This window comes from Pogona vitticeps, chromosome 2 (assembly GCF_051106095.1).
Source record: "Pogona vitticeps strain Pit_001003342236 chromosome 2, PviZW2.1, whole genome shotgun sequence".
In the NCBI taxonomy this organism is placed as follows: Eukaryota; Metazoa; Chordata; class Lepidosauria; order Squamata; family Agamidae; genus Pogona; species Pogona vitticeps.
In genome coordinates this window covers 287,692,697-287,706,848 of record NC_135784.1, presented here as the reverse complement: position 1 = coordinate 287,706,848, position 14,152 = coordinate 287,692,697, and the positions used below count along the sequence as shown (strand labels likewise).

Sequence of the window (14,152 nt, the reverse complement as noted above, 5' to 3'; positions counted from 1 at the left end):
CACAGTGATACCAATATACTTTAAATATTTAAATTACAATGGTTTCTTGTTTCACTCCTTTTTGTGATGAGAACTCTGTTCATATTACAGTATTTTAAGCTACATTTTCTGTTATTGTTAAATGTATTAAATTAAGATTCAATAGAGTATAAAGCAAGAGATGTGTAAAAATGTAAGTATGTTGTTGACTATTAGAACAGTATATATTCTTGAGGGGGTTTTTTAGACTGGGAAGTCTTTGAGATGACAAGGAAACAGAAATGCCATGTCATTTTGTTTCAAGAACAGGAGGTTGCCCGCTTCCAGTCAGTCAGTCAGTCAGTCACAAACCAGAAGAAGTGCTGCAAAGGAAAGCTGAGCAAAGTTGTCATCTCTAAAAACTGTGGTGGGAAAAATAAAGGGTGGGGTGCTTCAAAATGCCTCCAGGTGTGGAAAATCCAAACACGTCTGATTTCATAAGAAAGTGCTACTTCTTTTAGCTGTTGCTCTATCTCCAAATCTTTTTCTTCTTCGTATGCCAACTAGGGATGATACAGTCAGTGTGAAATGGCACCAGACTGCTACGCAGGGAAATCCAATCTATGACCTGTGTTAACCAACTCTTCTAGACCATACAATGATCATTTTGAAGAAACATTCATTGACCTGCTAGTCACTTCTGGTTTTGGAGAAAGACATTTTTAAAGTCCTAAAACAAGACAGAGGGAGCTGAGACTGGCCTCAGAGTGTGCAATTTGCAATTTGGATCATTACCTCTGTCTGAATTGAGGGGGAGTCTTGGTCTGCATCTCCTTGGGGCTGCAAGTGGCCTGTGTGGCCCACACTTTGCCCACCTCTGTCCTAACACCCCAGCTGCAATTCAGCTTGTTTTTGTGATTGGCAATTTGTGATGCTGCTCAGCCACAGCAGCATCAAAGCAACCTGTTTCTGGAGCGAAATTGCTTTATCATGTTCTAAAGCAAAGCTGTCAACCTTAGACTACATGCTGCAAAAATTGTTAGGTCTTCTTATTGGGCAGCACTAAAAGTCAAGAAGCATTACTTGACTGCCTCTGCAATATAAATGTTATAGGTGGCCATGTACAGTGGTGCCCCGCTTGATGACGCCCCCATTAAGATGACGAAATCGCTTTACGATGACTTTTTTATGATGACTATAGCAAAACGATGTTTCTATGGGTTTTTTTCGCTTTACGTCGATTCGGTCCCTGCTTCAGGAAGGGTTTTTTCGCTGGATGATGATTTAAAACAGCTGATTGGCGGTTCACAAAATGGCTCCCCGCTGTTTTCCAGACCTATTTTCGCAACATAGGGATCGTAAAATGGCCTCCCTATGGAGGATCTTCACTGGACGATCAGGTATTTCCCCCATTGGAATGCATTAACCGGTTTTCAATGCATTTCAATGTTTTTTTTTCCCACTTGACGACGATTTCACTTAACAGCGATTTTCCTGGAACGGATTTTCGTAGTCAAGCGGGGCACCACTGTAGACCATTGCAAACATTCTGTATCATTCTGTATAAATACTGGAGAAACATCCAGGAGAAAAACAAGTATATATTCAATTTAAATTGATCTTCTATATTTATATGACTGCCACAAGCATATATTTCAGAATTTGCTGTGGGTCTTAAAAGACAAATTTATTTTATTTTTACTGATCACATAATGCAAAGGCCAGTTTGAAGTAGTCTGGCCTTTTTAAAAATTTTGCTCCAGATGTGATATGAAATAGAAATAACTCTGATGACTAATATGTTCCTGTGTTATGTATGTTGGGAAAATAAAAATCTTGCATGCAACCTAATACTGGGTTTCAGCGGAAGGTTTAGCAGAAGTTAGTCACAAATTAAGGTGACTATCTTCTGCTAAACAATTAACAAAGTTCTTTTTCTCACCTCTGGCTCACACCCTCTTCCAGTTTGATTGCTTCTGTTTGGTTGTGCTCCCTATTTCTCATCTGGCCCCCAAAAAACCAGGCATATAATTCTCTGCTCCTGACCTCTGGTCATATGGCTGAATAGTGGACTATGTCTTCCAAATGGCTAAAACTCTTTTATTCCCCTTGCTTTTGTACTTCTGACTGTAACTGAAGATCACAACTGTAAGTTTGTTTTTACATTATAATCTTCTAACTAAAAATTGAATTACTAAATTCCCACAAGGTGTTTGTACGTTATGAAGAATTTTGGAAAACTATCTGTTTTTCCTAGTGCCATGCAACACTTTAAAAAGCCCACAGATTTTGCAATGAATTAGAAAAAGAAGATCTGGGGATCAGCAGAGGACAGGATCCAATAATGGTTTTATTTGGATCACCTAATCCAAATGAAAGCATTAACTAGGCTGCAAATCAAGCTGTAGCAAAACCAAATCACTCCAATTCAGCTTGCCAGTGCAGTTGCAGCCTAAAATGTTCTTGTTAAATGTTTTAAAGCTAGCTCCGTTCCACTAATGTAAAATAAAACACAAGAAAAACTCCCAGCACTGGAAAATGGGGAAATAGAATTAATCCTTTTTTCTTCCAGCAAGAAGGACATTTATATTGTTAGTATATTTATCATTTATGATCTACATACATTACTTAAAATGTTTGGGTGAATCCAAAGTTACTGCCTTGAAATGGAAAGAAGGTGAACCTTTTTGGAGAGGTTATTTTTACAGTCACAGTGCTACTTTTGAGCAGGCTGTCATGTATATGTACAGAAGAAGAAGACGATCAAACAATCACACGGACACCCCAAAGGTATGACGGGCTCTTAAAACGTAATTGTATGTAGCATCCTCCCCATGGAATTAGTGATAATTCTATGCAGCTATATGTTCATGGTATTTGCATAATGCAGCTAACTACAACACATCTTTGCATTATCCATGTTAGAGTGTTCAGGCACTCGCCTTTTCTAGGAACACTGCCTGCATATTTGGTTGCACACAACAGTTCGATAAACTCCTTCCAGTATGTGAGTCTAAACCCAAAGCATTTTGCTGCTCTGCTGAGACACAGAAGCAGACACCCCACCCCACTCCCAGGAAACTGCACACTACCCAAGGCCAAGCAGATTATTTTGTTACCTGAGACAGAAAATCCCACAACTGCTTCCTCTTCTCCCTGGAAGTAAAAATACAATGTTATAAATGAACACTTTGCAACCCTTTCATTACACCCCATATAAGTAGCCAGAGACAGCAAACTCACTCTGGCAAATGACAGTGCTGGCCATGACAGGACAGTATAAGTATAGCTCCCAGGAAGACACAAAATTCTTAGTTTGCACAATTCTTGTGCAAAACATGTAAGCTTTCTAGGATTTCTTTTCACGCATAGGGATTTGGTGCAACTGATAACTTAGAAGATAATTGCAGAAAAATGTTAATAGTAAGCTAATATAAGTGGCATACTGGATTCACATAAAACCACTGTAGTAAAGATATGTATATATATGTGTGTGTGTCAGAGATATGGAGAGAGAGAGATGGACATGAACCAGCTGGGGAGGTGGGGGAAGGAAACACACAGCAATTGTGGTGCCGCATTTACGAACCAGCACAAACCTCCATGCCCATCTTTTTCTCCCCCCCCCCCCCACGGCTTATATCCCACAATGAGAAAAAGTGAAGGCCCACTTTCCCAAGAGGAGTATCTCTATGTTCCTAGGCATTCTGTTACTATATTTACTGGCCAAAATCATATTGGTAAGTTATAGTAGTGTAACTTAAAACAGTGCAAATTTGGGTGCCGAGACTGCCACTACTTAAGGAGTTGCTGTTTGTATCCCTTGGCTGGCATGTGATGTGATACAAGTGGCAACTTGCTAACTGGCAGTGATTTGCAGCTGGTGCTTTTTCCATTGCATTTATACTAGTGTACTTAACCCTTAAGATTCTGACCAACATTTATGGCCTACGTTTTGTGGAAATAAAACTTGCAGCAGCAGCCTAGAGAAAATTGTGCCTAATAATTCCTGAACAATTTTTTATTGCTGTAAGCCTTACATGATACTACATGAATGAATGAATGAATGAATGAATGAATGAATGAATGAATGAATGAATGAATGAATGAATGAATGAATAACAATTCAGCCTGTGTGGCCATGAACAAGCTGCACAGTCCTAGGATGCCCCCAGAAGAAGGGAGTGGTAAACTACTTTTTAATATTCTCTATCTAGAAAATCCTGAAAAGGGCCACCATAAGTAAGAATTGACTTGATGGCATGTTACTATTGACGGCAGTTGTCAGGAAAATACCACATTCCACCTAGATGACTAGTGCTGTGTCTCTCCAGTGGTTGAGGAAGCCATTATTTTAATTTGCATGTGCAAAGCCCAGCACTCCTATGGCCCAGGGAGCTGGGGGTCACAAGTTTGATTCCCTAAGATTACGCAGATTGGCTTTTAATGTATATATGCCATGCTGTAAGCCACCCAAAGTGGTAGAATATATCAGATGGGTGGGATATAAATCGAATGAATGAATGAATGAATGAATGAATGAATGAATGAATGAATAAATAAATAAATAAATAAATAAATAAATAAATAAATAAATAAATAAATAAATAAATAAAAGGCTCAGTGGGAAATTGGACTCGCACAGAAAAGCCAGTCCGTGTAGCCTTGGGCAGCCTGTACAGTCTCAAAATCCCCAGTTCACCAGCTCTTCTAGTGTAAGAACTGGTGAACTGCTTCTAAGTACACTGGTTAGAAATATGTAAGTTTGAATCAACCAGGTGGCATGTCATTATTATTTTTAAGTGGCCTATACTGGGCAGCTGCACACACCTTTTGCACAACTGTTTTTTATAGTCCCGGTTAGCCTCCAGCAGTTCTTCCCAACCTTGGGCCCCCAGATATTCTTGGACTACAATTCCCACAAATCCTGGCCAGCACAGCTAGTGGTGCAGGCTTCTGGGAGTTTTAGTCCAGGAACATCTGGGGACCCATGGATGGGAAGCACTGGCCTCTTGGTGAGGAACCGGGCTCACCACGCAGTGGCAAAGAGCTGACAAGAATGGACAAGTGCGGTCGGAACCTAGGCAAACATCTTTGAAAAAATGGTTAAAACCTCTTCAAACAGCGCATTCCTAGTCATAGGTCAGCGGGAGACAAAACAAAGGAAGTATTGAGTTTCGTCGCTCCTTCTGGTCAGGCCCTGAAGTGCCTACAAGTTTTAGTCACTGAATGCGGGGGGGGGGGGGGGGAGGAGCTTCTTTGACGACGCAGGTGAAGGGAATTGCTCCACACCAAGAACACGCACTCGAGGGCGGGAAACTCTACGAAGAGAGACGTTTCTTCTTTTTTTGCTAAGCAGAACTTAGTGGGAGGAGGGTCTCGCGGGCAGCGAATACGCACGAGGCCGGGTTGCTTTCGCCGGGGGTCTCTGAGAGGGCGGCAGACAGTAGCCGCAGCGGGGTTTCTGGGCGGAGCTGCGCAGCGCGCCTCCCGCGTGAGCGCTCGCTCGTGGCCGCCGCGCCTCAGTCGTTCGGCTCGTCCCGGCGGGCCAGTTGTACTTTGCGCGCCGGTGCCGCCTTTGCGCCGACCTGCCCTCCCTCCCTCGAAGAGCCTCGCGAGATGGAGGCGCCGGTGCGAGGTGCCATTTACCTGGCTCTGCTGGTCGCCTATTGCCAAGGTAAGCAGGCGGGAAACGGCGGCGCCTCTCTCGCCCCGCGGAGGAGAGCGGGTCTGGCTGTGAGCGTCTCCGGGGTTGGCAGGATGCGCTGCGCGAAGAAGGCATCCTACACGCACCTCTGCCGCGGGAGCGGAGCCCTTCTTCAGGGCATCCCTCCTCCTCCCCCGCACCAATCCTGCCCATGCACACCTTCCTCTGAAAAACAAGGAAGCAGTTTGAGCTCCACTTTAATTCTTTACGGGAGATAAATTATTCTCGATATCCAGGGGATATTTTTTTGTTGTTTTATTTCTGCTGCCGTGCGCAGTATTCAGACAAAGTTAAGGGCTTTCTTGGCTGCCATCCTGTTCCCACTTACCTGGGAATTGTAACTAAACTCAGTAAGACTTACTTCTGGGAAGAGACGCATACGATCCTGCTCTTGCAGTTTTTGGCAGAACAAACTAATGTGACCCACAACAATTAGGTTCTAACTAGCAAGTCCCTGAAGGAAGAGAAAAGCAGTGAAATGAAATACAATTATTTTAATTTTTGATCAGATGCTCTCTACCCTTTGAGAAGTTTATTCGGTTTCAACATTTGAGTCTGCTAGAAACCAAATAAATGCGAGAGTGTGGTTTAAGTGTTAGAATACTCATGAGGAGTTGTTGGATGTTGTTGGACTACAACTCCCATAAACCCTCATTGTTGGTTTGGGGCTAATGGGAGTTGCAGTTCAGAAACATCTGGAGGGTGACAGTTTGCTTGCCCCCAGATTAAGGTTTTGAACTCTGCCTCCAGATGCAGCTTTCATCCCTGTGCCTCATTCGTGGAGTTCAGTGTAAGGGATTCTAGATGACATTGTCTTCCACTTGGAATGACCCATGATATCCCATAATTTATTTCTTATTCTTATAAATATTATAATAATAGGCTTGGAACTGATGAGCTAGACCCTATGGATCACTGAGTCCAAGCCCTGTCATGTGGGGAATCCCAATCCCTCTGTACATACATGCACACACATAGACACATTATGGAGAAAATGAAATAGCTACACAATGTGTTTTTAAATAGCTTTGTTTAAATATGAACCATTGCACTGTATCCTTATGCCATGATATGTGGTATTATGACCCATGTATAACAAATAGTAAATTGGAAATTACTTGCTGACTTAATCGAGGCGCTGTCTTGTCTTGCACACTGCAAGGGCATGGTTAGTCTGTATCTTATTTCCTGCTTCCAAGCCTTGTTGGAACATGTTCTTCCAGAATTACAGATGCTCATTAGGTAGATCATGCTTCCATGTACTGAACAGTAAAGGAGATCAGTAAACAAAAGAATCAGAGTCTTGAAAGTAATTGACACACATGAGTGGGACATCATCTTCCTCTAGAAAAACTCCAGTCAAATTTTTTTAAAAAGTTCTCACCCAAGTTGAGGTGAGCAATTCTATATTGATGGGTGTTTTAAAACAAGAGAAGTTATACCCATGTTCTCCAAAACAAGCCCTGTGGAAGTAGATGAAACCAACTTCTAAGAAATCCCCAACGGAGAATAACTTTCATTAGAGACATATTGGCAAGTAAGCCTTACACATTTGATTCCCACTGTACTCCAAACAGCATCCAGACAGAGCTTGTGATAATTGTGCCACAATATCTTGGCTGGCAACACTGTGAGCCATCCATCTGCAAGCATTTGAAGCAACAACATTTGACTGGAGAGACTGATGTCCAGGTTTCCATTCAGCCATGAAGTTCATTTCTTGACCCTGTCCAAATTTCTCTGTGCTCAATCCACTTTGCAGCTTATTGTGAGAATCAGATGCGGGGGGAGGACCATGCATGTTGCTGTTATTGTGATTTTCTTACCACTACCCCCAATTGTGTAATTTGTACATATCACTTAGTAAACTTCGATTATTTGGAGATCAAAAATAAATAAGTCTCTACTTTTTCTTAGAGATTTTCCTTTTTTCCCTTCTTTGATATATTTGTATCTCACTTTTCATTCTGTAGTCTGTCTGGATAGCTCAGTGCTTTAGGTATTTGGATGTGGAGCCAAAGATTGGGAGTTTGATTCTCCCATTGTTCCTTCTGTGAGTAAAATCAGTCTGTGACCTTAAGACGAGTTGCACAGTCTCAGGATGCTTACTGAAGAAGAGAATGGGAAACCACTGAATAACCGCTACCTAGAAAACCCCAAAAGAGTCACCATTAATTGGAAATGTCTTGATGGCACATGGTTTTTATTATTTTTATTATTTCATCCAATGAACTCAAGGCATGCCCCCCTTTTATTCCCACCAGAAGCCTTTGAAGCATATCAGTATCTGTAAAATAGGTCAGATAGCATGTATTTAGAAGCAGTGCTTTTTCAAATGGTGGAACACATTTATTTGTCATAACATGAGCTTTCCTCACTTCTCGATTTTGTATTTAGCATGCTTCATTTCATGATTTGTCACTGGAAACATACTTTGCAAGTCTAATTACTGAGGCATGCATCTCCAAAGAAATCCAGCGTGTGCTAATCACAGGGGACACACATTCCACTAAATGTTTAATTTGACCCTAAATGCTTGCGTAGAGGTACACCAGGGAAGCATTACAGTGTTCCCAGTCACTATACAAGCAAGCCAAATCATACCACATCACATTTTTTAAAAAGAGTTAATCAATGGTCAGTGATATAACTAAAGCTTATCCTTCCTTTATCATTCTTTGCTGCTGTTCTCCCTAGGAACTGTGTTGGCTTTATACAAGATTTTGTCCCAATTCTTCTAATCTCCGAAAGCAGCCACATTCTCTGCCACTGAACAATCACAATGAGTCTCTTCAAAACTGGGATTAGTAGGATGTGCTTGTGCGCAAGCATAAGCTCTAGTGCCTTTCACTGTAGAAACTAGGGGCTCAGTAAACTCAAGTTATAGTTTGTCCACAAGGATGCATTTTAAAAGGAAAAGCTATCTATAATACTAAAACGTTGTATGGCTAGGAATGTTGTCTTGGGTCATCAGTTCATGTGTGTATTCTGCACATCCCTTTCTTCTGATGTGCTAAATCTCACCTGTAACCTTAAAAGATAGTTAAGGATTACACTGGCAGCACCATTCACTAAAGTTAAGGCTAAAGTTAAGGTTTATATGTGAACTGTGATTAGCGTGAATTATGGACAACATCACTTCTGATACAAAGCAAACTCTCCAAAGGGAGCTGTGGACAAGGCAAGACAACATTCTGTTGGCTGTTCCCATTTGCTGAAGGATGAAAATGTTATGTCTGGATCCACTGTTGCCATGAAGGGTATCTTAAAGAAAACTGCACAATCACTTTATTTTATTTTTTTCCCATTTCATCTCCTTGGTTTCTAGTTCAGGGACATTTATGCAATTATGAGAATCCAACACTTTGCTACTTGGTATATTTGAATGCTTGGCATATTTGAATACCTCTAATACACCGCTAACTTTTTGGCCAGGATTTCTGTAAATCGGAGAACTGATGTAATTTTGGACAAGTTAGTAGCACTCTACACATATTTTCCTAGAAGCAACAGCTGTAATATTTCATTTGTCATAACATTTCTCCCACCAATAATGCCTCCAGACTGTAAAGATGGGAGTATTGTTTCATCTGGGCGTAGCACGGATTTGGATGGCATACAAAAGCATTTACCTGTGTGAAGTTCCAACTTGTTCCTTTGGTAACTATGGAAAACACTGTGGTATTTAGTGCTAGAAGGAATGAAATCATATACAAAGACATTAACCTGTGGCATGCAAAGCACTGAGCAACTTTTTTTTAATAAATAAGAAAAATTAAAACCATAAGACATGAAATATTCTATCTGCATTTTGGTCTAATATGTTTTTTTATTTTCTTGGTGGAAAAGTTTGGGACTTAAACAAAACTACCAATTCAGGGTGTAAAGGCACTTAGGGCGTAGTCAAATGGCTGTAAAGGTATGGGCCTTATCACTGCAGAAAGGGCTGTTTTAAGGGAGCCATCTTTCTTAAAGCAACCCTTCCACCTGCTAGGGAATCCCAAAAAGGTCCAGCTTGAGCATAGACCAGGGGCAGGCTGGAATGCATTTCCTCTTGCATCATGTGATCTCTGGAAAAAAGATTGCACTGGACCATGAGCAGTCCAGATTGTGAGCTCTTTCCCTGTATGACCAAAGCCTCTGATTCCAGTCACAGTATGTACCAGAGCTGTTGAAACAGAGTAAAATGAATTTAGTTGTTTGGAGGAAATTGCCATTGAGAGTGGGAGTTATATAGGGAAAAGAAATCTTGGGAGGTATAAGTATGTACAAAACTACTTAAAGAACAAGCTGCAGTGACTTCCATTTGATGTTTATCATTTGTGGTTTATCAAAGATTTGCAATAAAGCAAGTATGAAAGTTTCTCTTGTTTCTGCATCTACAACCAAACTGTTTCTGAACCAAAGGTAAAGGTAAAGTTTCCCCTTGACATTTAGTCAGTTGTGTCCGACTCTAGGGAGCGGTGCTCATCTCCGTTTCCAAGCCACAGAGCCAGCGTTTGTCCAAAGATGGTTTCTGTGGTCATGTGGCCAGCGAGACTTAGGCACGGAATGCTGTTACCTTCCCACCAAGGTGGTACCTATTTATCTACTCGCATTTGCGTGCTTTCGAACTGCTAGGTTGGTGATGAGCTGGGACAAAGTGACAGGAGCTCACTCCGTCATGTGGATTCGATATTACGACTGCTGGTCTTCTGACCCTGCAGCACAGAGGCTTCTGCGGTTTAACCCGCAGTACCACCACGTCCCTTGTTTCTGAACTAAACAGCATGCAAAATATAAGAATTCTGCTGCTTTGCATTATTTAACAACACACGCAGTTTGCCAAATCTGCCCTTATTGTGAGATGAAATGGTAGTGTTGATTTCACTGTGCTAATTAAGAATTCTTAACAGCAACCATTAGCTACTATGGAGAATATGGGCAGCCTTCCATTGTGACTGTTGGCCATGATATTATCAAAAGGATAGCGTCTCTTTCCGCTCTTACGAGGGTGTGAGAGGTCACCCAGAATCTAGCACCAAGCCATAGAAAAATAACACAGTCTAGAAGCAAAAGCATAGATTAATCTTCTATAAGTAAGACAAATAGCCAGTGCTTGATTTATACATAGATGAAATAAATTAAAAATTTAGGGTTTCAGATTATGCAAAGTGCCTAAATACAAAATAGCAATGATAATAACTAGAGATGGGGGTATTTGTATTCGTATACAAATCCCAGCTGGACTTAATGAGGGTCCAGCCTCTGGGGCTGTACTGTCCACTCATGCATCCGTTGACACTGGCGGCCCCATTCATCCTTCCAGTCACTCCTAGAGTGCCACTCTCTTCCCACTTGGCTCATCCTCTCTCCCCCTGCTTGGAGTGGCTAGCTGAGTGAGAAGAGAGCAGCACTCTGGAAGCAATTGAAAGGATGAGTGGGGCCGCCACCGACTCATGAGTTGATGGTCCAGCCCCAGGGGCTGAACTCTTGTTAAGTCCAGCTGTGCGGGGATATTTGTATATGTATACCCCCATCTCTAGTAATAACAAAAAAGGCAACACAAAATCTATTAAGAATAATATTTAGATATTATTCTAAATATTTAGGTAATGCTGTGAGATCTCTTAAATTTGATACAGAGCATCAGTATGTCTCAACCTGGGGCTGCAAATAGCCCAGTACTCTTAGGAAGCTTGTGACACAGTGGTTAAACTGCAGCACTGCAACCAAACTCTGTTCATGACCCAGGTAGCTGGCTTGAGGTTCACTCAGCCTTCCATCCTTCCAGGGTCAGTAAATGGAGTACCTGGAGGGGGGCATTGTATGGCCTACATCATTAAATTGAAAACTGCCTAGTATACTGCCCCATAACACTTAAATTGTTAAGCACTATGGGGCAGTATATAAGTAGCACACTTTGCTTTTGCTTTTCTTTTGCTTTAATTTGTTGGAAGTAGCTAGCATATTACAGTACAACTCCATTGCCTTATGTGAACACCTAGTGAACGCCCAAAAAGGAAACTATGGTTGCTTCCAGGAAGACTGCTCATATGCTCCCAATTAAAAGACATTATTTTGTTCTTGGTGTTTTTTTCCTTCCCGAATTTTATGTAAGAAAAAAGATGAAAAGGTGTGGGGAAACATGATCGTTGTAAATAGAAGGTAATGGTATTTGAATTCTGGCAAAAATCCATGTTTGAGGCAGAATTACTCCTTCTTCTGGAAGCACCCAAAATAAAGAAGGCAAGATTTTCAAGCTAACTTCGTATTAACCAGATCATCACATTTGCTTTGGAGGAAAAGAAGTATAAATAGACATTTAACATATGAACAGTTTCTTTCACATTTCTCAGATTATTCCCACAAAATCTGCTTCTCGAATTATTTATTAATACCGAATCCCAACTCTGATAACAGACCATTTTAACTCTGGCTAGGTTCATCAAGTATTTCAAAATTATTAACTTGAATATAATTGATTTGGGTAACAGTGACTGTATAATATGAGTTTGTTTTTATTTTTGTTCAGAAGGCCAGACCAGACCATTAGCACTCCTAAAGGTCTTGCACATACACAATTCGCTCTTGTCATTTTCGCTTACTCATTTCAAAGTTTCTTTTGTTAGGCTTTGTGCAGGCCTGTCCTGATTTCCATGGTGACGAGGCTGAAATGCAGACAGGACACAGGCAGCATTCCAAACAGGGTTGCTGATGTCGTTCTCTGCCAGCAAGCGTATGTTTGATTGTTTTAGGACAGCAATACTCCAATACAGCGTTTTCACCGGCTGTTGAAAATTGCTGATGACTTGGCTAGCTGCTTAAGAAACTACACTGTTTGTCATCCTGCAGATCAGAGCACATAGGTAACTCATGTTGTGAGTGCACTATAGTTACTGTGTGCTATGGACACTTATATGGACAGAAGCAGGAATTTGTTTAGTCTCCAGTGGGTATGCACTTCTGCTGTGACAAATAAAGTTTGTGTAATGTGTAACCTGTGTTACTGTGCAGGCTTACTTAGAAGTGAGTCTCTGTGACTTACTACTTAGAACAGGGAAGGCAGCATGAGGCTATGGCTTTGATGCAGCTATCTAACCTGCATTCTTTTTGTCTTGAAGAGTTAGGATGATACAGAGTAAGGGAGACAGGGTTCCAGAGAAGGAAAAAGAGCAAAGTTAGTGTGGCAAACAGAGAGCACGTGAGAGCAATTTATATTCTTGTGGCATGTAAACTCAATTAATTGGGTCCTTAGTCCTCCTGCTTGCTAACTCAGTCTAACCCATCCATTTATGGCCCTGATACCATGCAACCCTCTACAAAGACAAAAAAATGTTCCTCAGCTTTAGAGAAGTGCACTTGGCATTTCAGTTGTATCCCAACTTTTTATCATTGTAGAACATAGCAATGAAAGTGCAAGCTAGATCAGACCAAGAGTGACTGTGAGCTTAGCATTTACCTACAGAAGCCCCAGGGAAGTCCACAAGCAGGACATACTTTTGTTTCAAAAAAGGAGCCAGAAGTATTCAAAGCTTGGCCCATGTCCCAATATCCCTGAATTACCATTAAAACATCACACACACTTTACAAATGCACTCTTCATGAGTGTACATATATACAGAAGGCCCTTGTGTTTGGCAAATCCATCTAGACATCTGAAATTTCCAGCACATGAAACATATCCATTTTTAGTTGCTGTTGTTTAGTCATTGAGTTGTGTCCGACTCTTCGTCACCCCATGGACCAGAGCATGCCAGACCCTCCTGTCTTCCACTGCCTCCCAAAGTTTGGTCAAATTCATGTTGGTAGCTTCGATGACACTGTCCTACCATCTCATCCTCTGTCGTCCCCTTCTCCTCTTGCCTTCACACTTTCCCAACATCAGGGTCTTTTCCAGGGTGTTTCCTCTTATCATGAGATTTTTAGTAGCCATGGTTAATTGAATGATATATATGTATGTCTCTATTTCATTAATACAAGACTTCTGTCTGTTTGTCTGGAATTTTTTCTTTGATGGTGGTAGGGGAATAAATTTATGCTTTAGTTTTATAATGTTTACTGCCTAGTATTTCTAGAGCACTCTCTGGGAGGTTGACAATATAATTATGCAAACAACAACTTGCCCTCCCGTGAGCTAGGTACTCATTTTACTGACCTTGAAAGGATGGAAGGCTGAGTCATCCTTGAGCCAGCTACCTGGGTCCCTCAGGATTGAACTCAGGTTGTGAGCAGAGACTTCACTGCTGTACTCCAGCTTAACCACTGAGCCATGGGGTTCGCTAGAATGTATTGCTGCCCAGTCAAGATGCAAGTCTAAATAAACACATAGTCAAAATTTGGAAAAGTTACTTTTTGCAGTGATAACTCCCAGACTCCTGCAACCTACTGTGTTTCCCGCAAATGAGACTTAACCTGAAAATAAGCCCTAGTATGATTTTTCAGGATGCTTGTAATATAAACCCTACCCCCAAAATAAGCCCTAGTTAAGTGAAACCCTGCCCTTCA

General features: G+C 41.4%; 1 protein-coding gene and 1 long non-coding RNA gene across 2 annotated transcripts in view; one reads left to right on the top strand and one right to left on the bottom strand.

The window, feature by feature from the left end:
* Positions 1-5,438: 5,438 nt before the first annotated feature.
* ITGA2 (integrin subunit alpha 2) overlaps positions 5,439-14,152 on the top strand; it is a 64,449-nt gene continuing 55,735 nt past the window's right edge. Inside the window, exon 1 of the mRNA XM_072992771.2 lies at positions 5,439-5,635. Within this exon, the coding sequence (XP_072848872.2) occupies positions 5,578-5,635 (58 nt within the window). The 5' untranslated portion in view covers positions 5,439-5,577. The remainder of the gene's footprint in view (positions 5,636-14,152) is intronic.
* Positions 6,820-13,938, bottom strand: LOC144586351 (uncharacterized). Its single transcript, XR_013541132.1, has 3 exons — positions 13,803-13,938; positions 9,298-9,356; positions 6,820-6,927 (listed from the first exon to the last, which is right to left on the bottom strand). It is a non-coding gene; the product is annotated as an uncharacterized LOC144586351 (long non-coding RNA).